The sequence below is a fragment of the Mus pahari genome, chromosome 9 (assembly GCF_900095145.1).
Source record: "Mus pahari chromosome 9, PAHARI_EIJ_v1.1, whole genome shotgun sequence".
NCBI lineage: Eukaryota > Metazoa > Chordata > Mammalia > Rodentia > Muridae > Mus > Mus pahari.
In genome coordinates, this window is record NC_034598.1 from 61257950 (window position 1) to 61285267 (window position 27318).

Genomic DNA, 27318 nt, shown 5'->3' on the forward strand with positions numbered 1-27318 from the left:
TCTTCTTCTTCTTCTTTCTTCTTCTTCTTTCTTCTTCTTCTTCTTCTTTCTTCTTCTTCTTTCTTCTTTCTTCTTTCTTCTTCTTCTTTCTTCTTCTTCTCATTTGTCAGTTTTCTGATTGGCACAAATCCAACCTCACATGCTACCAAGTATTCAGATGGGTTTCGCAGCAACAGATGTCACTGGGTGGTTGCATCACTGCGTTTAGATCTCAGTCTTTGTGTTTGTAGGCAATGTAGCACACACTGAAGCAGGATTACCCCCTGGCTTGAAGCTAAATGTCTGGTTTTCCACCTTCTGAGTCCAGGAGCCTCAAAATCCAGTGTGTATACTTGATTAATTACTTTCCTGTATTTTCAACTGTGCTCAGGTATTAAATACCTGTTGTTTCATCCTTTTCCAGTGTGTAAGTTTCTGTCTTCAGAGAGGAGGAGGAATCTGTTTGGCTGTCTACAATAGAGGAGAAAAATATAAGATTCTAACTTAATTTTTTTAATATAAAAGTTTTATTGAGATATAATTACTGTAACATAAAAATCACTTTAAACATTTCCTACTGTTTTATTACAAAAGTCAACATTTATAAGGACCACTTTTAAAGAATTCAGTTTGTTGGCTTTTAGTATGTCCACAGAGTTATGCCACTGTGATGGTTACTGTTGTCAATTTGGCACAATCTAGAATTACCTGGCAGATGGGTCTCTGGGCATGCCTGAGGGGGATTATCTTGGTTACGTTAATTTGTGTGGGAAAATACATCATTATTGTGAATGAAACCATTTGCTGGCGTGGGAATCCTGAGCTTTAATGGAGAAAACAAGCCGAGCACAAGCAGACTTGCATTTATCNCTGTCTGTTTTCTGATCATGAATCAAGCGTGACAGGGGAGCTCTGGCTGCCTTGATGTCCCTGCTATCCTAGACTATACCCTCGAAGAGTCAGTTAGAATAAACGCTTTTACTCTTAAGTTGCTTTGCTCAGAGTATTTTATCAACAGATGAGACACGTAAGACAGCAACTATCACCAATTTTTAGATTGTTTTTACTCCCTAAAGAAACCCTGTGACAGTTCTCCACCTCCACCCTTTTACCCCCCGGCAATCATGAATCTGCCTTATTGCTCTTTTTTATAGCTTCTTTTCACATGTAGGCATGCCATGTAAGCAAAATCATGTGAATTCATGATTCCTTGTGCCTAGCTTTTTTTTTTTTTTTTTTAATGCTTAGCACAATGTTTTCAAGGTTCACCCATGGCGTGGTCTTGCATCAATGTATTTCTTCCTTTGCACCATCAGGTGCAACTCAACTTACGGTAGATAATGTTTTGTTTGTCTTCTCAGTTATGGTGATATTTGGATCACTTTCTCTTTTATGAATAATGTTGCTGAGGACAGTTGTGGATAGTCTTTTTTTTTTTTTTTTTTTTGGTTATGTTTTTACTTTTGGGTGATGTATACCCCAGAGAGTTGAGTTGTTGAGTTCTAGTTAACCTTAGTCTTGAGAAACTGTCAGATATTCTTTTCAAACAACTACTTTATTTTCCACATACCTGGGGTCAAACTTCTATGTCATATAATAACTCAATGAAGCATCTATTGAGGGACCACCAAACTGTTACCTGGTATGACCACATCACTTTATAGAGCCACTGAGCCATGTCTCCAGGCCCAATCCTAAGTCCTTTAGTGCTGCTGAATTATAAGAGTTCTTTATTCTCAATGATGTACAATCGATATTTTCTTCTTTTTACTTAAATTTTTTGATAATTTCATATTTTATTATATTTATATCATTTACCCACTTTACCTCCTCTCATGTCTCTGTCAAATTCATGGCTTCTACTTCTTTAATGATTACTGTTTACACACATACATGCACACATGCACACAAAACTTACAGAGTCCATTTATTGCTGCTTGTCTGTATGTGTGTGCCAAGTCCCGCATGGCTTCTGTAGAAGGAACAATGTGTTCCCACCTCTGGTGCAGAGCCAGCGGGGCATGGGCTTCCACAAGTTAACTGTCTGTCCATATGAAGTACCACACTGTATGGATGACTAAATTTGCTGTGGATTTTGTCACAGTCTGACTACTTCTTACAGATTCTGACAACTCTTTCAAAGATGTTTCTAGGTGCAAGGCTTTTTTTTTTTTTTTCCCCCGTATAATAATGTATATAGTTTTTGCTTCATGTTCCTTCTTTGGGAAATATTCTCCCTACCAAGGTTAATGACTCTATGATAATAAGAAACAGCATGCATCTGGGAGGTGAGGCTGTGTCTAATGTCCTCAGCAAAATGGTAAATGTTGTGACCATCAAGGCAACCATTAAGGCTGTGGGAAAGAACTTTGAAAACATGAGTTCAAGAATGTATAATTTCTTAACTATGTAAAATATAAGGATGCAATATGAATTGTATGAGGGGCTTTACAGACCTGAAAGAACAAATACAGCTGCATTAATGAGCGGAAAGATACAAAGGTAGGAGCCGCAGGCGACCCCCTTTCTGGGGTCTCCTATCTGCGTGGAACAGGTTTCAGTTGCAGATGAGTGAGGATTCGGCGAATGACAAACAGACCGACATGAGAGAGCATGTAGAATCTGAATGTAATGTTCAAATTGAGCATCAAACTTTTAATACAGAACAAACAAGGGAAGCCAAGCGGGATACATCTGCAAGAGTTACAGTGACACAAGACAAAGGATTGTATACATCATAAGACCAGGGGGGACCAGGCAGCTTGAGGAGGAAGCCAGGTGTTAATTGTTAACCCCCACCACTAAGGGTTCCCAGTAAATCCTTGATTATGCTGTTTCTTTGGGCCTAGTGGAAAACCTGTTTCAGGGGGATTTAAAACCCACCTTTTTCACCAGGCCAATGTGTATTCCCTGTCCTCAGGAAACACTTCTGCAGACTAGCCCTGAGCTATGCTGGCTCTGTTCTTTGTAATGCCTAATTAGTTTCACTGGTCTCTACTAGAAGTAAATATGAATGTTAATGAATAGGTAACCTTCTCACTGAATCCTGCTGAATTGCAAGCTTGTTGGCTTGAAGGATTTTCTAGGAAGTTGGAACACTGGTGGAAACTCACCTATGATAAAAATTCAATCTTTAAAGTCACTATAATACTGAAAGAGAGCATATACCATACTATCATGTGGATAGGGTTTGAGTATATGGGTTATTGGAATGCAAAGGCTCCAGGAGGCTGAGTTTCCTTGAAACTTTTGCCTTAGAACTGCTTCCAGGTTTCCAAACCTATAATGCGAGTCACTAATGGAGTGGGCCTGGCAGGTAGGCAGATTTCTGAGTTCAAAGTTATCCCAGGACAGAGCAAGTATACATCCTGGCATGGTGGGAATGGTAATCTCAGGATAGGATCCCACCCAGCTAAATTTATTGTTTGTGCTTACAAAGGCAGGCAGATCTCTGAGTTTATTTGCTGTGTTAGAAACAATGTACTTGCTGTCTCTAAGAATCAAGGAGCTAAAGTCTTAAAATACTGATTCATGTGATAACCAAAAGGGAACCTGGGTAAACAATTGAATCGATATGTAAATAAAAGACTGGGCTTTGGTCTGCAAGAGCTGACCTATCCACACAGCTGTCTGGAGAGCAAGCAAGAGCAGAGCACAGTGTGTCAGCTTGTACCCATGGCTGACATCAAGTCATTCTTTCACTGCTCCCAAACATCCCTTCCGCAGGAGTCCCTCTCCAAGCCAGGGCTTGTCCTTTTCACATGAATAGGGGTGATCCATTGGATAGCCTATCAGAGAGGTTATTCCAGCAGCCATTGGTTGCATGTAATTTTTGAACTGGGGAGTGGAGCTTATGAAATGCCCACCATCCACATTGGCATGTGTCATTATGCAAATTTGTGTAGGTGACCATACAGCTGAAGTTTCATAGGTGCAGCTTCTCTGTGAAGTCTAGAAGGCACTGTTTAGCAGCAGGTGTCTTGAGTCCTCTGGCTCTAACGATCTTTCTGTTCTCCTCTTCCAGGATTTTCCTTGAGCTGGAGATTTAAGGGTTGCATTATAGATGTATTAACTGGGACTAGGAACCTCTATGATTAGCTCAGATTACTATTTTTTCCATTGTCTTATCTTGGAGGCTCTCTTGGAAAGTTATTGACCACAAACACAGTGGATTATTCACAGGCTATCAGATCTAGTCAATTTGTCTGTATGTTTGTCTGTATGAAGTACCACACTGTAGTGATGACTAAATTTGTTGTGGATTTTGGAATTGTCTGACTACTGCTTACAGACTCTGGACAACTCTTTCAAAGACTCTTCTGTTTACTCATAATATCAGAGATATGGAGCATATAGGGGATCCTCGAGTGTAAATCACATTGCTTCTCGGCAACTTTACTGATAACTCAGCTTTCTTATGTCTGCAAAATCTTTGATCACTCTTTTATATCCCTTTAAGCTTCTAGTTTTTGTTGCTGATACTTGTGAACTTATATTATTCTTGTATGCCTTAAAAAGAGAAGGAAAACTTTTATGTTGTTTCCATATTTTTTTTAAGTGAACAAAAGTGGTTACAGTATTTAATAGACTCAATAAATGCCTTAAATTAACTTTAGTATTATTTAAATCATTTTATATAGTATTTTTATGTAATTTATTTTGTTCATATTTTTCTCCTTTCCCAATTCCTTGTATATTCTTACCACTTCCTCATCTATCCTACTTTATGTTCTCTTCCTCTCACTCTTCCTCAAAAACATACCCCAAACTGAAAACAAAAAAGAGCAAAACAAAAAACAAAGATCAGAACAAACGATATAAAAACAATAAGACAAAAAAATATACCAAAACAAAATAAAAAGCACACACACACACACACACACACACACACACACACACACACACACAGAGTTCATTTTATGTTGGCCAACTGCTTCTGGGCATGGAGCCTGTCCTGAAATATGATTGATATACCCAATGATGCTCGATTAGAGTCAACAGATTTTTCCTTTCTCAGAAAGTATCACTTGCAAATAGCTTCTTGGCTAGGGGTAGGACTTGGTATCCATTTCCTCTCACTGGTCTGAAATGTTTGGCTGGTTTGGATTTGTGCATGCTTTCGCCACCTCTGTAAGTTTATATGTGCAATGGACTTGCAGTGCTTGGATAACGGTCCTGGGAGATATCCACCACCTCTAGCTCATACACTTTCTGCTTTCTCAGCATTGATACCTTGAAGGAAAGTGTTTGATAAAGACATTGCATTTAGGGATGACTGCTCCAGGGTCCCTCATTCTCTGCTCATTGTCCATTGCTGGTCTCTGTCTTAATTAGCATCTACTCCAAGAAGAAGCTTCCCTGTTGAGAGTTGAATGCTCCACTGATCTATAGTTACAGCATTCTCTCACCACTTCCCATGCTCACGCAGGAACAGTAGCCTCTGGACTTTTACCACTTTACATTTTCTGTTTCCTTTCATTGCATTGTTTTTCTACCATCTTAAACCAGGCTGTTGTATTCTGGGCAGGATATTTTAAGTCCTCCTTTCTGTCTTCCATTTTGAAATCCTCTTCCAGGGTACTACTGTTCTAAAATGCCATTGTGTTTACATGACTGCACTGTAGAAAGCCTTTCCAATCAACTTTCAGTTACATGAAGAGGGGATAAAGTGTCAAGCTATAGTGTCATGGAAATCTTGTCATACTCTAGATTGTGCTTCCCTTTTAAATTTGTCATCCTTTCCCTACATCTAAGTTACATCATTTTTGAACAACAATGGTTTCCTACACATTTTGTTATGTTGTTCTCTATATTTTAGACCATCCCCTTGCTGTTTTCTTTTTCCTATGCCAAAATCACTTTTGAAAATTCAGTTCAAACAACTCCTTCAAGAGTCTTAGGACTCCATAGCATATGTAGTACTGACCACTCTGTGACTTGTGCTTTTTGTGTCTTCTGCAGAGAGGTCGACACCCTTTGTTCTACTTGGTTATTGAACAACTTGATTCTCTCAGGTGGACTGTGGTCTCTGTGAGTCAGCGCTGTGTTGGACACTTCTTTGCATCCTCGAGATTCAGTTTCCAATGCTTAATATAAACTCAGAGCTCAACAAAAAATTTTTGAGTTATACATCTGTTCTTATGTATGGCTCTATAGTCTGTGATCTGTTGAGTCCACTTTTCTTCACATTCTTCTCCTTATTTGGAGTACTTGAGGAGATTGTACAGTGTAATCATAGAGATCATGGAGCCTGAAGCCAAACTGCCTGAATTAAGATCCTACTTTGAACATTCTTTATTTGTGTGAACACGTGAACCTTTGTTAATTTACCTACAGCTTTTGTGCCTTAGTGTACATACACACATGCACACACACACACACACACATACACACACACACACACACAATCAGTCACTCTTTGTGATTGTTGTTATAACTGATCATGTTCTGACCTATAAACATGCATAGAGTCTAGAATTAGCATTGTCAGCTATCATTTTTTATAATTACTTCAATTAATTTAGTAATACTTGCTTTTCCTATTAGCTACTCAGAGCTGGTCTTCAGAAGAAATAGAAGCCGAATGATTATTTCCAGAGTTGGATCAAATAATAATCCTAAACCCTCAAGTCTCCAGAAACAATTAAAATCCAATCAATGTTAACATATACAGTCTTGTTTTGAAGAATCTTCATTTTGTTTTCTACAGAACCAAACTGTGTAAGCCCCAGATTTTGGTTAGTTCTTCAGTTAAACATGTGTTCTTGGTTAAGAATTTTCCATTCTTCAAAGGATTGCCAGGCTTTCCTGTGGCCTTCTGAAGTTGGAAAAGTACAAATATAATTTTGTCTATGCCCGTCAAATTGCTGGGTCTGATCAGGCCATAGATGGAGAGCAATAACATTGTATCAGAAGAGTGTCAAAGAAATGATGGGCCTCTAGGCATTTTGTTTCCATATATTTCTTACTCAATGAAGAACATTCTAGAAAGTCAGCATCTGAGCTAAGGTCAAGCCTCGAATTTCAATAGCCCAAGTATGCTTCTACATGGAGACACCATAGGTTTTCAAAACAGACCTCTTATGAAAGCTGTCACACATACACACACGTAAAAATTGCACATCGTAACGTCATGCGGGCAGAAATGCCTTTCTTAAGTTATTTTCTCACTTTTGGAAAACACAAAACACTTAAATTAATCGTTACTTAAAGACGGAGGGTAAACTTCCAATAGCAGGCTTGAAATTTAAAATGAGACGACGGCTGTTTTGTTGCAAGAAAAAAAAAATAACCCTGATGAATTGTTCCCCTCCATCTCTTCCCAAAGAGCTACTCGACCTACGAAACAAACAAATCTCATCAGGAGCACAGATAACCCCAGGCTTCAGACGTGTAATCTGACTGTGGCCATCAGCAACCAGAAATGAGTTTTTTCTAATCAGCTTTCCATCAGTCCTCAGTCACTCATATAAAGGAACACAGGGAGGGGAGGAAGCGCATTGCTCTTCAGCACTAGGGTTCTGGACAGCGCCCCGAGCAGGCAGCTGCCACTGCCGTTTCTCCTTCATCTCTGCCAAGGCTGCCCCTCTGGTCCCCCCTGCTGCTGAGAAAGAAAATTACATCGGGAGCCATGCAGCCCGCAATGATGATGTTTTCCAGTAAATACTGGGCCAGGAGAGGGTTGTCCTTGGATTCAGCGGTACCAGAAGAGCATCAGCTACTTGGCGGCTTAACAGTGAGTATCGAGTATCTGGCAGTCTCCGGTGTTCTCTAGGGCATCAATGGTCTTAACCTCACCATCTGGACACCTGCTGTAGAGTAAGCATGCAGTTCAACTCCCTCTTCCTCAGTAGTCTTGTCTCACTGCCTCCTTTCTGTCTGCCTTAGCTCTCCACAAAGTACAAGCAGCTGGGCGAGCTGCTGGGAGATAAACTTTCCTCAAATAGAAAGTGAAGTTTCCTATCGTGAAGAGTGAAAGATTATGTGAACCAATGTGCTAAATTCACTCCCCCTTCAAAGTATAGAACTTGAAAGGCCGATAAGGAAGATTTGGGAGAAAGAATTAAATACATCTCTCTGGTTTCTACAAGGCAATATTGTCTCCTATGCCCTACAGAGCTAATATGTGTATTCTTGAGATTAAGTGCATGTTTTGGAATAAAAGAGGAACCAGGGCCCTTCAAAGGTTTTCCTGCATGCCACGTTACTTCCCCTTTTAAGCTTAATTGATGGAATAGTCGAGGAAGCATTCTGCTTGCTTCAATATTTACAAGATATGTGTGTGTTTAAAATACTAACATTAAATAATGGTATTTGAAAAGTTACAGTTCTCGCAAAGGTTTAGGTCTTAATTTGAGCAACAGTTATGAGCTTTAATAAACATAGTGCTCTTGATTTGCTAACATGCAATAACATACACATCCAAGGTTCTGTCATTAAAATTTTAAGGGATGCTTCACCGTTGTTGTCCTTCTTGTTTATCAACCAATTGCAAATTCATCTCGTCAGAGAAAAATTGGGTTAATGCCATAGCTCCAAGTATGTCCATCCTATTTATTACTCCACAAATGCTGAAAAACAGCCACAGCAACTTTCTTAGCACTATTTAAGTCAATTTGCGAAAATGAGGCCAAAATGTAAAATAGCTTTTCTAATACTCAAGTATCATGAATATTTGGATGAGGTGTTACATTGAGGAATTCCGAAGTTGTAATAAATGGCAAGAAGAAAACCACGAAGCCCCTCAGTTATGGTTAATGTATGACACTTTCCCATAAAAATGCTCCTTAGACATATGAGACCCAGCTATTACGTGGAGAGGAGAGAGCAGATGTTGAGAATAGGAAGACGTTTGAGCTTCTAATGACTAAATATACTGTCAAATGCCAGTGCCAGCATAAACTCCTTCTCTCCCTCAACTCATAAATAATAAAATATCTATTCCTATTATATATAAACTCGGTGAAGGAGGTTATCTTAATGCATGGAAATAATGCCAGTAGAGAAATAGGAGGAAGACAATGGCAAATCGCTTACCACTGGGTTCCATGTAAATGTGCAGGTCTTTCGTGAGGATGTAGTAGACTGGTGTGACTATGGTACCCCATCATTAGCCAGGAAGACAGATCTCTGTTTGCCCAACTCTGCATCAGATGTAACGAGTACAGAACAGACCATCATAATCTTACGTTGTCTGTAAGATGGGACATTCCCAGGCTTGTTTTTCAAATTCTGCAATGTGCTCTGATTTTTGCTAGACCCTGCTATTTCGATCCTTAGCTGGAAGAACTTAGTCATTACTCAGACTGTTGTGTGTGCTCCTAATGGTTAGCTAGCCGGTTTTCTTTCTCTCTCGTGCCTTTCCAACTGCCTGGCCTATAGGTGGCTGAAATGTAGTAGTCGCTTTCCAGACTCAACTGTCCATGGAGGGATTGGCTGGGCACGCTGACTTCCTCAGTGAGCAGGAAGATTCAGATTTGGGTGCAATGGCAGCTCCACTTCGAGTTTGTATGATGGGTGGGGCTTGCAGCATTTAAGAGGAATCTCTGGATAAACTAAATCATGGAAAGCTCTGGGATAAAACTGATTCTTGTGCTTCTACTTCCTTGAAGCAAAATAAAGCTATCAAAAGCGAGGACAAGAAAAGCAGCAAAGAGCCCAGCAAAGGCGACACTGCAGAGAGCAGCAAGACAGCGGTTGTGTTCTCCTTGAAGAATGAAGTTGGCGGGCTGGTGAAAGCGCTGAGACTCTTCCAGGTAAGCGCAGAGCATTCATCCTTCTGCATCCTCCAGGCGGCTGCGCGCTTGGCGACAGACTTGTCGCCTGTCATTAAGGCATTTCTGGGTAACATGGCAAAAGAGTCAAAGGAACCAAATGCCACAAAGCTTTAAAAAGGGAGTTTACTCGGCCCAACAGTGAAATAAGCAGGTTTATGTGAACTGTGATTTATTAATTCAGACTCAGTCAATAGCAACTCTGTTACTTGTTGCCGGGTGAAGTCTGTAATTCAAAACTGTGAGCTTTAAAGTAGAAAATGCAAAACACACACATCCACACAATACACACATACACATAGACAAAACACACATACACAGAACACACACATACATGACACACACATACACACACAATGCACACAGACAAAACACTCATACCTACACACATACACACACAACACACTCACAACACACATATACATACACATACATACACACATACATACAACACACACATACACATAGGCAAAGCACAGTACACAGGACACACACATACTCATAGACAAAGCACAATACACACAACACATACATGACACACACATACATACACAATGCACACACACAAAACACACATACCTACACACATACACACAACACACTTACAACACACATACCTACACACATACCTACACACATACACACAACACACTCACAACACACATACCTACACACATACACACACAACACACTCACAACACACATACCTACACACATACACACACAACACACTCACAACACACATACCTACACACATATACACACAACACACATATACATACACATAGATACACACATACACACAATACACACATACAGACAAAACACACATACACAGAACACACACATACACATAGACAAAACACACATACCCACAGACACACACACAACACATATATACATAAACATACATATACACACACATATATGCACACACATACACACAGTGCTTCAAAATATCAAGAGTCTTTATCCTGCTTTGATTCACTAAACTTTAACTGTACACATGTAATAAGAGCATATTTGGTGCATAAAATGAGATATATGAACACGACACTTATTCTCGTAAGCCTCATTTCATGAACACAATTGAAGGAATGTCTTATAGAAAGGTATGCCATGGTCCCTGGCATGAGTCCTTGTTCTGTGTCCTAAATTAAGAGCTTGGGTGAGGGGGAAGAACACCTTGTACACCTGATACCTTCTCCTACAAACCGCATTTGGTTGGGAGCGATGGCTGGTCACCAGAGCTGTCAGATAAACAGTTCGGCTCTTTCTGGTGCCTTAGGCTGCTGCGTAGTAGACACATAGTTAGGCGATTTGGACCTGTGTTCTGCTGGGTTGGCTAACCGCTCTGTGCTCCTCGGTTTGATTTCCTCATTTGTAAAATGGCAATGATACTAATTCCTACCTAACTGGCTTGTTTGGATGAGGCAATTTTGTAAAATGCAGACAGGAGGTGTTATTTGTGATGCCTCTAGATGACCATAGACTGGGAATTAACCTGACTTGGAGAATGTTTCCTTGTTCCCCTTTGGCCTTGAAGAAAGGATCAGGCACCATAAACAGTGTTAATGGAAATTTAGAGTAGTATTTTACACATAATTATGCCATGTAGGGCTGTGTCCATACGGTGCCTGAAGGCAAGCCAATTCAATTTGACAGCTGGGTGCAGTGGGAAACATCCCTGGGGAAGGGGCTCGCACTTTGAATTTGCACTCTGCCATCAGCTATTCACCAGGTCTCAGCTAAACCACTTAACCCATTGGGATCTCAGTGCCCAGTCTAAAAATACCTACTCTGATTCAACCAAACCTTAAAAGCCCAAAATGGCACAATGAACATGTAGTCTCTTGAGCCTTGAACTTAATATCAATCCCACTTTCATCATTAGGCAATTTATAAAATATAGCATGATTGCAAAGCTTAATAAAAACAGAAATAGAACAACCAGGATTGTTTCAGAAACAGTGCAGGACCCAGAGTGCAGTCACTGAAGGAATGGGGCAGTGTGTGCGTACGGAGCAGAGTGTGGACAGGAGACCTTAGGCTACAGTTATCAAAGGAGAAAGGTGTATCAATGGGAGACTTAAACCAGATTTTTTTAAGCATTAAAGTCATTGCTCTTCCCAGAATGGCTTGTTATAAACAGCCGCAGAATAAATCTTCCAGTGGAGCTAGCCAGGAGGATGCCAAAGACAGTTCCGGGGTGGTCCTATTTGGGGGTTATTATTACTTTGTCTTGCCTCTTCACTACTCCCGAGTTGTTTCCCTTTTCGCCTGGGAGAGTCTCCCTTGTACTCTATTCTTGTTTCCATCCCCCCCCCCCCAATTTGCTGCTTGTCATTTCAAAGATTCACTTTTTAAAACAATGAGTCTCTTTATTTTTCTCTTTATTTTTTTTATTTTTAAATTATTATTATATATAGCAGGGTCTTGCTATGTGGCCTAGAAGAGTCTGCAATCCTCCTGCCTCCGCTATCTGAATGCTGGGATTTTTACGAGTCATTATGTCTGACTCTCAATGATTGCTTAATTCTTAAACTTTATTTTAAAAGTAAGCCTTTTATTGCTATGAGATTAAGAGGGTGCATTTTGCCGGGCAGTGGTGGCACACACCTTTAATCCCAGAATTTGGGAGGCAGAGGCACGTGGATTTCTGAGTTCGAGGCCAGCCTGGTCTACAGAGTGAGTTCCAGGACAGTCAGGGCTACACAGAGAAACCCTGTCTCGAAAAGCCAAAAAAAAAAAAAAAAAAAGAGTCTGCATTTTGTGTTTCTCAAGAGTATGGAAATACAAATTTTAGGATATTACTTTATGGTAATGTAATAGACAATCTAATCTCCTGTCAACAATCATGCGGTAGCCATGGGATGTGGGCCTCTCTGAGAAGTGATGCTTATGGCCAGCATATATTTTATAGTGCCTTTTACATGCCTTCAATGCCCTCTTCTTTTTGATATGAGACAGGACAACCTATTCAGAGGCATGGCAACTTGCCTTTCTGATTGATAAGAAAAGTTCTCATCTATTAATCAACCCAAACACAGTCAACGCTATTCCACAGGTCCTTGGTTCTTTACTCTTGGATAGCTGCACAAGGCCAGCATTCCATTTGTTGTGACCTGAGTGTGATTTAGAGATATTCCTCATGTTTCCCCAGGAAAAACACGTCAACATGCTTCATATCGAATCCAGGAGGTCCCGGCGAAGAAGTTCTGAAGTCGAAATCTTCGTGGACTGCGAATGTGGCAAAACGGAATTCAACGAGCTCATCCAGTTGCTGAAATTTCAGACCACCATTGTGACCCTGAATCCGCCTGAGAGCATTTGGACAGAGGAAGAAGGCAAGGGTGATTTTTTTTTTCTTTAGTGGCTGACTTTGGAATATGACAGATGTCCCAAAGGTGAGTTAACATTATCAAACCTGCACTGTTTTCAGCAGATCTAGAGGATGTACCGTGGTTCCCTCGGAAGATCTCGGAGTTAGACCGATGCTCTCGCCGTGTGCTCATGTACGGCACCGAGCTTGATGCTGACCATCCAGTAAGTGCCTGTTTCACCTCCTCTCTCCCGGGGTTCTACCACTTGCCGGACAATGTGCCGTGTTCTGTGCCGTAACGCTTTATTGTAGAGCAATTTCGTGTTTATCCCTCATGCCCGAGAGCACGCTTTCAGATGATGAAGTTTCCCTGTACATGTGTTGGCACGAAGTAGGTTAGAAAGATGGCATGCTCACATGGAGTTTATTTATAAAATGGTTGGGCAGAGGAGGAGATTGTATGCCTTGGAGGATATTTCTGTGGAATTAGACAGCCTAAAATATACTTGTGGATGGTGACCCTTGGAAGAACGGTGAACCGAAATTGATCACACCTTTGGGAAACCAGGGAGGACTAGATGTGTTGGAGCTCAGTGAGAGAATAAAATTCTTGCCATTTTCCCTGACTGGAGGTAGTTAAGAGCAGAGTTATGTCTTGACTTCAGTCTCAACGGAAAGGCAGAAGAGCTTTAAAATAAGACCGTGATGGAAGAGGCATCCCTCCCCACATCTACTCTGAATCTATCTACCACCGTTTCCTCCTCGACTCCAATAAAAGTGACCATCTTTAGAGAAATACGACACTTGGGTAGGCATTTCCCATTTTCACCCCCGCCCCCACTTTATATTGGTTTTTATTTAACACAAGAGACCTGGAAACTTCTTTATGGCCAGAATGAAGTACGGCGAAGTAAGCAACATACACATTCATTATGAGCGTTCTCCCCTCCCCCCCCACCCTAAGTGTGCGGATGGATCGAAGTGGGTGGATACTACCCTGAGATCTAAACAGATGGGTCTTGCTTAGTGGAAGCCTGCAATGTTATGAGGGTCATGGTTTACAGGAAAACTATTTAAATGGAGAAAATCAGAGAATGTGACTGTATCACTGTACCCTGAATAGTGGTACCTAAGTCTAAGCATAGGACTGGCAGCATCAATAGCATCCTTAGCATCTTGCTTTAACCAACCCATACTTCTTTATTTTGAGATCCACGGCAAGTTTAAAACAAATGAGATTGAAGGACTTAATGGAGTCACTTGGGGCTAGAGAGATAGTTCAGCAGTTAAGAGCACTGGCTGCTCTTCTAGAGGTCCTGAGTTCAGTTCCTAGCAACCACATGGTGGCTCATGACCATCAGTAACAGGATTTGATGCCCTCTTCTGGCATGCAGGTATATATGCAGATAAAGCAGCCATATACATAAAAATAAATATATTTTTAAAAACAGGGGCTGGCGAGATGGCTTAGTGGGTAAGAGCACTGACTGGTCTTCTGAAGGTCCTGAGTTCAAATCCCAGCAACATGGTGGCTCACAACCAACCACAATGAGATCTGACGCCCTCTTCTGGTGTGTCTGAAGTCAGCTACAGTGTACTTATGTATAATAATGAAGAAATCTTTAAAAATTAAATAAAGAAGTCATTTGGCATATTATGCCAGTTCAACCCAATGCAAATATACTGGTAGGTCCAAATAAATGGTTCCACACACCTAATATTATTGCATTATTTGCTGAAAGCTGAAACAGTATAGACATGATGTGTTCTATTTGCAGCACAGCATAAAAACACGTATTGAGCAGTGGCTTTAGCCAGCATCTAAGTGTTCTCTTCCCCCTGCCAATTTCAGAAGAACTGGAAATCAGTGCAGGCCGATTTAAACAGTTAGGAGGATGAAGACTACACAGGCGCCCGCTAACTTGCCCAATGACCTTGGTGAGGTCCGTTTACCTCTGTGCCTTGGGGTGCTTTGATGTGAAGAGTAGAAATAACAGTTCTTACTGACCTCAAAGGGGTGTGTGAGAAGCCAAGTTAATAAAGAAATCAAAAAAAATAAAAAGGCAATTTGGCAACAGGAAATGTTGAAATTCAGTAAGGAAATGCCACATTAAGGCATCCAGATCGCTGTTTCGATGGTAAAGGAGCTTTTGAGAACCTCTCCTGTCTAAAAGCTCCCTTAGTGAGGTTTGAAAATTGCTTAACCTGGAGGAGGGGTTTGCAGCCATTTGAATGGAACCACTGCAGGGGCCACTGACCTTGCTGTGAACAAAATGCATTTTGACATCAAGAGCAAAATTTTTCTGCGCTTAATTTTATCCCATTACTCCTAATTACACCTGCTTTATGATACCTTCACTTATTTTCTGTGCAGCCACTTGAAATAATTGCAAGTACTTAGCAATTCCCTACGTCTCTTGTCATTTTTAAACCACATATATTCGCCTTAGAGGCACACACCAAATATCGTTATGCGAGATTTGATACTGGCAAGTTGGTGCTTTCCTGAGTTTTGATTTGGTGTAGACGGGAGGAGTTGTCTAAGGACTTTTTTTTTTTTTTTTTTCACATTTAACAGCGGTGGTGCAAGGTTGGATACTTCACCACCTTTTTTTAAAAAAAAATATTATTATTTTCTTTATTTACATTTCAAATGCTATCCCGAAAGTTCCCTATACCTCCCCCCCCCAGCCCCTGTTCCCCTACCCACCCACTCCCACAACTTGGCCCTGGCCTTCCCCTGTGCTGGGTCATATAAAGTTTACAAGACCAAGGGGCCTCTCTTCCCAATGATGACCGATTAGGCCATCTTCTGCTACATATGCAGCTAGAGACACGAGCTCAGGGGGGTACTGGTTAGTTCATATTGTTGTTCCACTTACAGGGTTGCAGCCCTCTACAGCTCCTTGGGTACTTTCTCTAGCTCCTCCATTGGGGGCCCTGTGTTCCATCCCATCAGGGAATCCATCCCATCATCAGCCACCAAACCCAGATACTAATGCACATGCCAGCAAGATTCTGCTGAAGGGACCCTGATATAGCAGCCTCTTGTGAGGCTATGCCGGTGCCTGGCAAACACTGAAGTGGATGCTCACAGTCTAAGGACTTTTTATGTCCGAGAATGACTACAGTCATCCTAGGACAGACACAGGGGCTCTTGACGTGGGACAGAGCAGGAAAAGCTTGAGATATAGATCATGCTGCTGTCAGAAAGCAATAACTATATGGGCCTACGGCTTTCAAGTTTAACGGATAAAGAAATTGCCTGGGAAATATTTGGATGTACAGACAGTGACTCCCTGGGGCGCAAGAGTCTGTGTTTCTTGAGAGCTCCCAGTTAAAGCTCACACTAGGGGATAAGGGACCACATTTTTGACTTGCCAGGGCCAAGACTGGGAGAGTTTTTCAAGATGAGGTTCAAGGCCCACTCTTGAGACACTTTTAAAAATTGAAACCTAAAGACCCCCACCCCCACCCCATCCTCCAGAGCTGAGAAGGAGACTTTCCACCAACAGACTGGGAAGTCTGTTTGGGAAAGGGTTATTTTAGGATATTCTGACGTATTTCAAGTGTGAGAATTATGTTCTAACTCTCTGGAGCTTAAATCAAAATCTCTGGGGGAAGTGGCCATGTTTGAAGTGTTATTAAAACTCCCCAAATGGGTTCTAATATCACACCGGGTTTGAGCTGTTGGAGCCGCTTCTTTGAGTGGCAGCATAAATTAAATTGGGCACATTAAGGTTCAGGTTGGGTTAGTTCATTTTGATTTAATTCAGGGGTAGTACAGGAGGCCCTCTCTGGGTGCTAGGGTCGCCAGATTTTTACAAATAAATATATTAGGTTGCCTAGTAAAAGTGGAAAAATTTGTCATTTATCTGAAATTGAAATTTAACTGGACATCTTGTATTTTTATCTGGTATTCCATCCCTGGCTTCAGTTCAGGATGGGTTGCCAAAATTGCGCTGTGTCTGCAATGGCTGGTTGCAGCTAGCAAACGTCTCCTACTTTGCCAGACCGTGGATGAATCCAGGAAGCTCTGGATCTCCCCCACCCCCACCCCCGCTCGACATTTGTGTAATCACTGCCACTCTCAGCTAATGAGGCATGATGAGCAAATCTCCCTCTCTTGCATTCCTGGAAAAGGTGCAGGTGTTTGCTGAGGAGGGCCTTGAGGTTCTTCTGGAAGTCCAGCAGATTAGGACGCAGTTACCATGGTGTCCGGCCTGGCAGGAAACAGGGAACAGGTGCTGGGCTTTTCACGGTCCGCTTTCATTCTGAGTCATAAACGTGCTTGGAATTCTTCAGTTCTCCCATCCCAGGTAGCCCATTCTACTAGAGAGTGAAGAACCCCCTTTCCAGCATGAACCTGCTACCCTCTACAGCAGGAGACCTTTTTATTTAGGCCAAAGACCCCTGTGTAAATGTGGTAACTATGGTCACAAGCTTTGCCTCTAGACATTTTAGGGTTTTAGGAGCCTGCCTAAGAGCCTTAGATAAAACAAGCTGAATTGTAAGCACAAGAGGAAAAAGAATGCTAGTTACAGTTGCTTTTACAGTCTTAAGAGTGATCTGAGATTTTCCTCTCTCCCCTCCGTTACTACCTCTTTTGTTATTCCAAGAAGAAAGCTAATTCTTCTGTTATGTCCAGCACACAGCCTTATGAAGGAAGATTCCTATCCCTGAGCCTCATACTCTTTCAGCTAGACAAGAGAACTGGGCTGTTTTCTGTTGAGTTTGAGTTCCCTTGAACACCCCACCTTGCAGAAATGTTTATATTGCTATTTCAGTAGCCTAGGCCACTGTGGGCACCTCTTAATTACCACTGATTCTTATGGTCCTCGAGGCCTACATGATTGCTTGTCTTCCATGGTTTGCAGCCTCACTTTCATGATCATTCTTGGTGGTACAGGTGTATACACATAAGAAGCAGACACAGTTCCCCCTGAACTTTTGACAGCTTGAAGAAACAAGTCCAGCAAGAATTGGTTGGGTTTGGATGAAAAGAAAAGGCAAGTAAGAAGCCTACGGCCATGAGGAGAGATGGTTTAGTAGAACAGGAAGTCCTCTCACAAGTCCATGTGATTGATAAGAGGCAGACTCCGTGTTTAATTTCCCAAGTGGATGAGGTTAGATTAAAATATATATTTTTAAATTATTATTTTATATTTTAGATAAAAATCTTGCAGTTGGCTGAGACACATTAGACTGAGAATCCCGCAGTGGGATGAATAGAGCAAGCCTGCCCTTCTACACAAGGTTCACCTAGAGTTGCATCATGTGATCATGAAATACAGCAAAATCTCTTTAGCCCCTGCTAACTTGGGGATCTGATAATTACTCAGAGTGACCGTGTCTTTAATAAATGCTACATTTATTAGTTATTTACACACAACAATTAAAATGCAAATGAACATGTGAAACTGACCTGTCTTAAGTGAACAGGCTAAGATTAACTTGTTATTAAGATCAATTACTTGTAAGTGAGACTTGAAAACCGAAAGATCCTGTGCAAAATATTAATTTGCTTAACTAAGCCACGCTGCTTGCCTTGTGGAAAGGGTAAACTCTGGCCCGATTTCCCCCGCATCCCAAATCAGGAGATCCAAATGGAAAGAGGTTTTACTGTAAGCACAATTCAGATGTTGCCTGGGTCGTCAAGTCGGTCCTCTGAGGATAAGATTTACATTTGAATTGAACATTCAATAAACATGACAGCCGTGGCGATTTTCTTTTCAGTCTTCTGCAGCTCGTTTCTGGGCCGCTTTGGTAAATGACTTAATCTCTTTTCTGTTTAAGGGATTTAAGGACAATGTCTATCGACAGAGGAGGAAGTATTTTGTGGACGTGGCCATGGGCTATAAATAGTAAGTACCTGCATATGTCTTTCTTGTCCGTGGCTAGTTAGGAAAAAACACATGCTGTGTTAAACAGAGCTGTCTTCTCTTCACTTTGACACTTGCAGAAGACAGACAGGAGGTGTTTTAAACACCCTCCAACATCCCAGGCTTTACATGCCAGCCCTGATGTTTGACATCTGGGTATAATTGTGAAATCATGAGCTCTGTGGGCTCCATCCCTAGTGTTACACTGACACCACTGTGGTTGCAGCCCCATTAAGGCGAGGAGCCACTTCTGTTGTCTCGGCCAGGCTTGAAAACCGTGTTCCGGTTTGACTTGGACTTTTCAATAACCTATCTCAGTGTCCACTTTTTCCCAAGAAAAGGAGAGAATTAGGCGAGAACAGGCCAAGGAATCCTGCAAGCAACCGGTGTAGAAATGAAATGTGTTCGCTTCGCACTGAAAGGAAAATACCGGACAAATTCCGATCTGGAGTATGGGGGGAGTTTAATCGTCACATAGCAGGGTTCGGAGGAAGATGGCATGAGAGCTGTGTGTTGTGAACGGCCATCGGTGGTGGTGTCAGGCCGAGTGTGTGACTGACGTGATTGTACGTATTTACTAAATGCTTCGCCTGGGAAAAAAAAACGGAGCAAGCGTTAGGCCCTGTTCCTTCTGTTCTCACTGGTATGTGATCAGCAATATGAAGTATGTCTTTGGAAAGAAATGTAAATTCACGCCTGGTAGGGGAAAGACTTTCCTTTTACTCTAGTTGAGACTAGTTAGTAAGTTTAACTGACTTCCGAGGCAAAATGATCACAGATGAGGACGTAGGATACGTGCGTACTGTAGAGGGCATTTGTGTCGCTTGCTTTCTTTTCTTCTCTCTCTCTACTTCTTTCCGTCTGCTCTCTACCTTCTCTTTTCTCTCTCCTTACTCTCTTTGGGCGAATACTTTGTTCATTTTAACTTCCATTCATACTCTGAATTGTGTGCCTCCCTACTTGTAAGGCCAAGGCAACCTTCTTCTATTTTCTGTCACTGTTATAAAAACTATAATTACAAAACCAAGAACTACTTGGTACCTGTTTTTCTACAGTGTCTGCTCTCTTCCCAGGAGTGTCTTTCCCTATGCTGTGACTTTTGACATCAACACATGACTGGCCATAGCTCAAACCCAGGTTCTGACATGCCCTGACATCACTCTCTAATCCTATGTTCCAGAGTATCCCAGTCAGGTAGGCGAGAGGGGACCCTGATGGACTAAATTCATTCTTCACAGAAAGCATACTGTAGTGGGCAAGAATGGGTATGAACTCCTAGCTAGGGTCTCTCTGACTTACATGCTATCTTCATGGAATAAGACCACAGACCCTCTGAGCGGTGTGGGCAAGTAGTCCTTCCAGCATGCTCTGTCCAGGATATGATAAAAGTTCAATGCCAAGCTGTCTTTTCTCTTGGAGAAAACTGATGGCTAAAAACCATTCTGGCTTCCATAGGCCCTACACACATACGGTGCACACACTTACACGCCTGCAAAATAACCATACATATAGAGAAAAACCAAATAGATAAGTCTAAAACAACAATAAGATATATTTCGTAATAGATGCTACATGTAATATATTATACATATAACTATATATGGTTTAAGCACAGCATTTTGTGGGCATAACGACCAAAGGAGTAGCTTAAATGTGACTTCTCTTCTCTCTGAAGAGCCAGACACCCGATAGAGACAGTGTGGTGGTGATATGTCCCAAGGGGCAGTGGGAACAGAAGCATTGGCTTGAAGGAAGTGTGTTTATATGGAGAAGAGAGTGCCAGGGTGGGGGGTTAAGGCGGTCTGAGCATTGACAATGGCTTCTGTCAGCTCTCGTAGCTAAAGTTGTGTCTGAAGTAGGACTCAGAGTCTGGAACAGGTGAAGGTTTCGTGCTGACTGGAGAAGGACTGGCTAAAGCTGGGGCATCTCAGGATGTAGTAGTTTGAGGCTGGTGTGCTGAGTTCAGGCCCAAAGGACCCAACTCTTAAAACGGAGGGCTCAGGAGACAGGACTTAGCAGGAAGGTGTGAACTCACCACTTTATAGAGATAACACTTACCAGACCCTCTGCTGTCTGGGGGACTCTCTCTCGTCTCCTATAGAGGGGAAGTCACATTCTATCTGGGCACTGGTTGGTGAGGTACAGAGCCAATCAAAGAGTGCTTACCCCAGAGATGATGTAACCCAGAAACATTGCAACCTGCTCCTAGGACCTCCAGTAAAGGCCAGGCTATGTAGGCAGAATAACAATGTACTTTGAAACTGGAATCAGACTGTCTGGGTTGGAGGGCTGGCACTGTTCTAGCCACAAGCCCCTTCATCTGCAGAGTGTTACTATCGGCAGGCCCCATCTGACAGGGCGTAGCAGCGACGTAAAAAGAGGATGTATGCTCTGTGCTTGGCGCTGTGCCTGGATCCTGATCAGGGCTCAGTGTGTCAGTTGCTATTACCATCTTCCTGCTATGCTTTGCTTGCTCATTAAGAGGCTGTTGGGTAAACTGATTATTTTTGTGCTGACAACTGTTCTTTTTTTGTGGAGAGATTTCATAAAAAGAGATTATACTCTCCACCACCACCACCCCCCTCCCGCTTTTTTTTTTTTTTTTTTTTTTTAAATGTGTGAGAGAAGCAGTCAAGATACTGATAACAATTTGGCAGTTGTTTTGGGTGCTTCTTGTGAGTGGAGAGCGTGAAGGAGTCATTTATGAGTTGTTGAACCAGGAGAACGTGACCCCAGGACTTGTGCCAAGGAGAGAGCAACAGATGTCACTTTACTACTGCAATTCCTCCTACTAGTGTGAGCCAGGGCTTGCCTGAGCTTGAGGATGGATAAAGGATAGCCCACTCATGTGTGTATGTGTGTGTGTGTGTGTGCATATGTATGTGTGTTTGCATGTGTGTATGTGTGTGCATATGCATGTGTGTGCATGTATGCATGCATGTGTGTATGTGTGTATATGTGAATGTGTGCATATGTATGACGCATGTATGTACTTGTACCTGTATGTACATGTGTGTGCATATGTATGTGTGTGTTCATGTGTGTGCATATGTATGTATGCATGCATGTGCATATGTATATGTGTGCATGTGTATGTGTGTGCATGTGTGTGCGTGTGTGTGCTTACACAGTTGCTACAGCTGGGTGGGGAAGAGGCACACATACTAACAAATTCCAAATGGGCCTTGACTGTTTTCTCCTGTTTGCCATGCAGCAAGCGAGGTTNCTTTTTTTTTTTTTTTGTTTTTTTTTGTTTACAGAAAGCGGAGATGCAGTTCCGCATTGAGCGAGGTGGTTTTGGGTGTTGGTGACTGTGAGTGAGCAGTGTTGAAATGTGCTAATGCTTCAGTGTGCTGAAATGGCGCTCATTTCAGTGTCCTTTGGCTGGATTTGGCAAACCCAAACTGGGAGTACTGGTCTGGGGGTCAGACGATTTAAAACCAGGGTAGTCTTGATAAATCAGCATGTGAGGTATCTGCCAAGCGTTTGGTGCCACAAGTAGGACCATTGGGGGTGGGCGGAGATGTGGAAATACTGTAGGCTGCGGGAGTGGGGGTGGGGTGGGGGTTGTTCCAAGCTGACTGAAGGCAATAAAGGAAAAGAATGTGATTCAGAGCATTGCCTTGTAGCAATAACACACACACACACACACACACACACACACACACAGATATAACTTGTCAATACTCAATAAAAAGTATAAATGGGTGCTGTCTGCCACCGGGGGTGGGGATGGGGGTGGGGATGGGGGACAATATGCTGTCGGTGATTGGTAGAGGACTTCCCGGTCCCTGGAGAGCAGTGGTAGGCACATGGTCAGAGGCATTGAAAGAGATGGAGTATAGGTGTTCAAGGTGGTTGAAGGAATCGTAGGTTGTAGTCGATGGGTCTCAAGGTAAGAAGGAGAGAGAGAATTGAGATACAGTGTAATATGTATTGAAACCACAGCCAAGAAGCCCCTCTAAGGGATTTGTGTTGTTTACTGTTTTTTTTTTTTTTTTTTTTTTTTTTTTTTTTTTTTTTATCTCAAAAGTTTTTTTTTTTTTTTTTCTGTTTTTTTTTTTTTTTTTTTTTTTTTTTTTTATGGTGTCTTGAAAGGATAAAGGGGTGGGGGGAAGAATCAACACAGGCAGAGAAAAATGAAAAAATTCCACTCTATGATGGAAAACAGCAGGCTCAAAGTCCATATTACCGTGAACTCCAAAGAGGTGAGGGAGCGGCAAAGCGCCTGCATGCTGGGAGCCACCAGTAGATGCCACTCAGGCACAGCTCTGATTGACAGTGGAGATGAGAAACTCGAATGATTACCCAGAGGCCCGTGGCCGCCTGTGGACAGGCCCTGCCGCCCAGTGTCTGCAAGGCTTTATTGCCTCCCCAATAATCGCATAGGAACCGGTTCTTAGTGCAAGTGCTACTCCTCATGGCAGACCTGCAAATGAACACCCAGCGAGCCTGAGGAGGACACCTTACTAACCTCTGCCATGCAGATTACATCCTCTCCTCTCTAACTCAAATAAGAGAAGTCTTATGGGGGAGGGGCGTCCCTCAATGGGTACTTCCAGGGAAATGGAGGGGTGTGTGTGTGTGTGTGTGTGTGTGTGTGTGGTGCAGATGGCATGTGGAGGAAGAGAAAAAGAAGAGGTGGCTTTGTTAGTGCAGCTTCCAGAGAATCTGAAGCTCCAGGTATTTTGTCGCGAGCACCTTCATACTTTAGCCTAGCTACATTTCTACACTGAATTGCTGGGGAGTGAGATTGGGGGAGAAATCAGGAATACAGTTTTTTTTTCTTTTTCTTTTAACTTAACCAGCAAATACATTCCCCCTCCCCCTGGAGGCTGGTTTAATGATTACTCTTCAGCAACGTGCATGCATATTTAATTAAATCATATTTTTGGTGGGGTGGTGGTAGTTATTTCAATTTTATTCTCTTGGAAGAAGGCCTCAAGCTCTGGCTTTAGTTAGACCACCGTTGTTTGTTTAACTTCATCTCCAATGGTAGCACGCCTCCTTGGTGTCAATGTGACTTCTCCTGGTCGAAATTAAGGAGCCACAGAGGCTCAGGCTAGTCTGGGTTTTAGCCGCCCCACCCCCACCCCATGCACACTCCAGGAATCTGAGAAGTAAATTGGTGGACAGCTGACTTCCCCAGGTAAAGTTAGCAGGAGGGGCTCGGCATGCCACAATTCCAGGTCTCATTTAGGGTTAGAACCCCCGCCCTACTTCCCAGTAAGACTCTTGGTAGCAAATTCAGGGACCCACCTATTTCTTCTTTTCTTATCTCCTCTCCTTTTTCCTTTCCTTCCCCTTCCTCCTCCTCCCTCCCTCTTTTTTCCCTTCTCTCCTTCCCTCCTTCCTTCTCTCCTTCCCTTCCTTCCTTCCTTCCTTCCTTCCTTCCTTCCTTCCTTCCTTCCTTCCTCCTTTTCTGTGCCAGGGTCTCTCTGTGTGGCCCCAGCTGTCCTGGAACTCTCTCTGTAAACCAGGCTGGCCTTGAACTAACAGAACTCCACCTGCCTCTGCCTTCTGAATGTCCGTCCAGGACTAAAGGGGTGAGCCACCACCACCTAATTTCTTAGGTAAAAGAAAACACCCATTGCTTCTCTTCTTGGAGTACTTTGATGAGTAAATAAGACAATCGGGGTGGGGTGGGGATTGCTGTACAATGTACCTGTGGTTGTAATAGTCTGAGAATCTAACCCAGGTCACAGGACTTCCGCAGACCCGCACCACTGTGTAGGCGCCGGCTCTGTCACGACTCTTCTTTTTCTATCTGAGAGGGAATGCCAGCTTCACTGTTCACCTCCAGGCTGGTCAGGGCACATTGGTTAGGATTTTTCTCCTCAATTTCCTTTCTGCAAAATGTTACTCAGGAAATCCACACACACAAGGACTCACAGGAGTTTCTCACTCCAACAATTCTCTGCCTTTTGCGTTCCAAACCCTTTTAATTCTTGTTTATTGCTCGCTTTCTCTATTGCCCTTGACTAAGGTTTTCTCTGTCCTGACTTCTGTTTGATTTTTGAATCTGTATTATTTATTTATTTCTGCACGACAGATTCCCCCCCCCCACACACACACACATTGGTAGCAGCTTAAGCCCACAGACATTTGTTATGCCACACGACAAATGACTGAGTATTAAGAACTGGGGAGCAGTGTAGCTGGGTGGCTTTAGATCAGGAGTTAGGACAGAGCCACAGTCATCCGAAGGCCCGGTGGGGCAGGAGGCTCTGCTTCCAGCATGGTTGCTATAGACCAGCTGGCTGGAGGCCTCAGTTTCTTGCAATGTGACCTGTCCCACGGACTGCCCGGACATCTTCATGATATTGCAGGGGACGGCCCTCAAATCAAGTGCTCCAAGTGAGAAAGCAAGTCACAATGTACAATGACTTTTAAAATTATGATGACGACGATTTATTTTCTTTAGACTGGCAGGGTCTCATGAAGTTCAGGCTAGCCTTGGACTCACTATGTAGCTAAGGGTGACCTTTTTAAATGAGAAAAAAAAAAGTAAATTATATTTGTTTACTTTGTGTGTACCTGTGCCATCCGTGCGTGATCATTATGTGTGGTGTAGGTGTGCTGCGGTCTGTGTACAGAGGTCAGAGGACGACGCATAGGAATCAGCTCTCTCCTGCTACGTTGATACCAGAGATCAAGCTCAGCTCGTCTGGCTTCATAACAAGTGCTCTAACCTGGCCTTGAGGTTTGGAACCTCCTGCCACCACCTCCCTGGGATTATGGGCACATACCAACCTGCTTTCTGGGGACAGATTTTAGGAATACGGGCCACTGAGTGAGCCTTTACCAGTTGAACCATGACGAACCCAGTTCCACGATGCCTTTTATAATCTAGTCTTGGGAGTGACATATCTTACCGGCAAGATTCTTTTGGATTCACAGATTAATGTTGAAAGTGGAAGGGCTTTTGGGGGACCACTTTGGGGGTCAGTATCACATGCACTTATCTTACATCTATTTCTTCAGGACCCGCTGTAGTGGCTCTACCGTGGTGAGCACTAATGTGTGATTAGAAGGCTCCGTGGATAGAACAAACCCTGGAATCAGTAGAGGTAGAGCAATGTCACTGAGAGTGAGTGTGTCAGAATGTGTAGACTTTTGGTGTTCTTTGGAACCCAGATTGAATTCCCACCCAACACTTACTTCCCACAAGTACTGTGGCCATGAGCATTGATTATCTTAAAAATTGGGTGCTGGGGAGGGGGTGTTGCTGGAGAGATGGCTCAATGGTTAAGAGCCCCGGCTGTTTTTTCGGAGATCCTGAATTCAATTCCCAGTAACCACATGGTGGTTCACAACCATCTATAATGGGGGTCTGATATCCTCTTCCAGCATGCAGGTGTACATGCAGATAGAGCACTCATACATAAAATAGATAGATCTCTAAAAAAAAAAAATTGGGTGCCATCTCTATCTTGTATATTTGAGGGACGTTTCAATTGTAAACAGGGTTCAAGGGATATTGGATCAGTGACAGGTAATACCACTATTTATTATTAGTATTGTTGTCATGTGTTAAATTAGTAATGGTTTCTCCATTCCCTGTAATCAAGTGTTAAGGCTCATCTAAAATGAGTAAATGATGACCTTTCTGAAGTGGTTGGATTAAGGGATTTCAGTCTCTTGCTTCCCTTGATTGTTGGAGCTTGCTTTTTAAAAAACCAACCAACCAACCAACCAACCAACCAACCAACCAACCAACAAAACACATTTGTATGTGGAAACAGTTTGTGGTTTCTTGTGCACATACAGTGTGCTTCTTCAGTATGAAGTACTGATCCTCTTAACTCTAGGGCTGTGAGTGAAAGTGAGTGAAAGTGAGTGAAAGGGCTTGGCTTGGGATGGCAACCCTGTGCTCACGGCTGTCCGGGTAATGAGGGGACGATGCTCCTTACAGCTGGTTTCTTGGCTACATGCTCAGGAATCCTCAACTTCCTCCTGTTCAGGTCCCAGCAAGTGCTGGGCATTGTGTCGGCCAAGTCCCCTATAGTCCGCCGTCATTTAATCTGTAAGTGGCATTTGAGGCACATGTCATTATTACACTCTCTTGAGGATGAGGGGACATCAAGCAACTTACTAACGGCGAGATTAATCATCTCACTCTGTCAGGCGCCAGCACTGATGTTTTAATTCTGCAGAACAGAGCGTTAGATTGAGTGTTTGCAACACTGGCTGGCTGGAAGGGCTTCTTTGAAGGGTCAGTATAGCGGGAATGGGCTAGGTAATGGGCTATTCCGCTTTGGTTCCCTGTGGCTTGCCCCTGAGCACCTGCCCAGGGAACTATCTGGATTCATGGAAACACACAGGCACACACACACACACACACACACACACACACACACAC

The 27318-nt window shown here is 42.7% G+C and overlaps 1 protein-coding gene across 2 annotated transcripts in view; it reads left to right on the top strand.

Annotated features, from left to right (window-relative positions):
* The first annotated feature begins 7476 nt into the window (after positions 1 to 7476).
* The window catches only part of Tph2 (tryptophan hydroxylase 2), a 107469-nt gene continuing 87627 nt past the window's right edge, over positions 7477 to 27318 (top strand). Inside the window, exons 1-6 of one of the 2 annotated variants that reach the window (XM_021205324.2) lie at positions 7610 to 7718; positions 7907 to 7928; positions 9611 to 9734; positions 12916 to 13099; positions 13198 to 13298; positions 18871 to 18938. In XM_021205324.2, coding sequence (XP_021060983.1) covers positions 7610 to 7718; positions 7907 to 7928; positions 9611 to 9734; positions 12916 to 13099; positions 13198 to 13298; positions 18871 to 18938 — 608 coding nt within the window. Of the gene's footprint in view, positions 7719 to 7906; positions 7929 to 9590; positions 9735 to 12915; positions 13100 to 13197; positions 13299 to 18870; positions 18939 to 27318 lie in introns of both variants that reach the window. The other variant, XM_021205325.1, reaches the window with a different exon arrangement.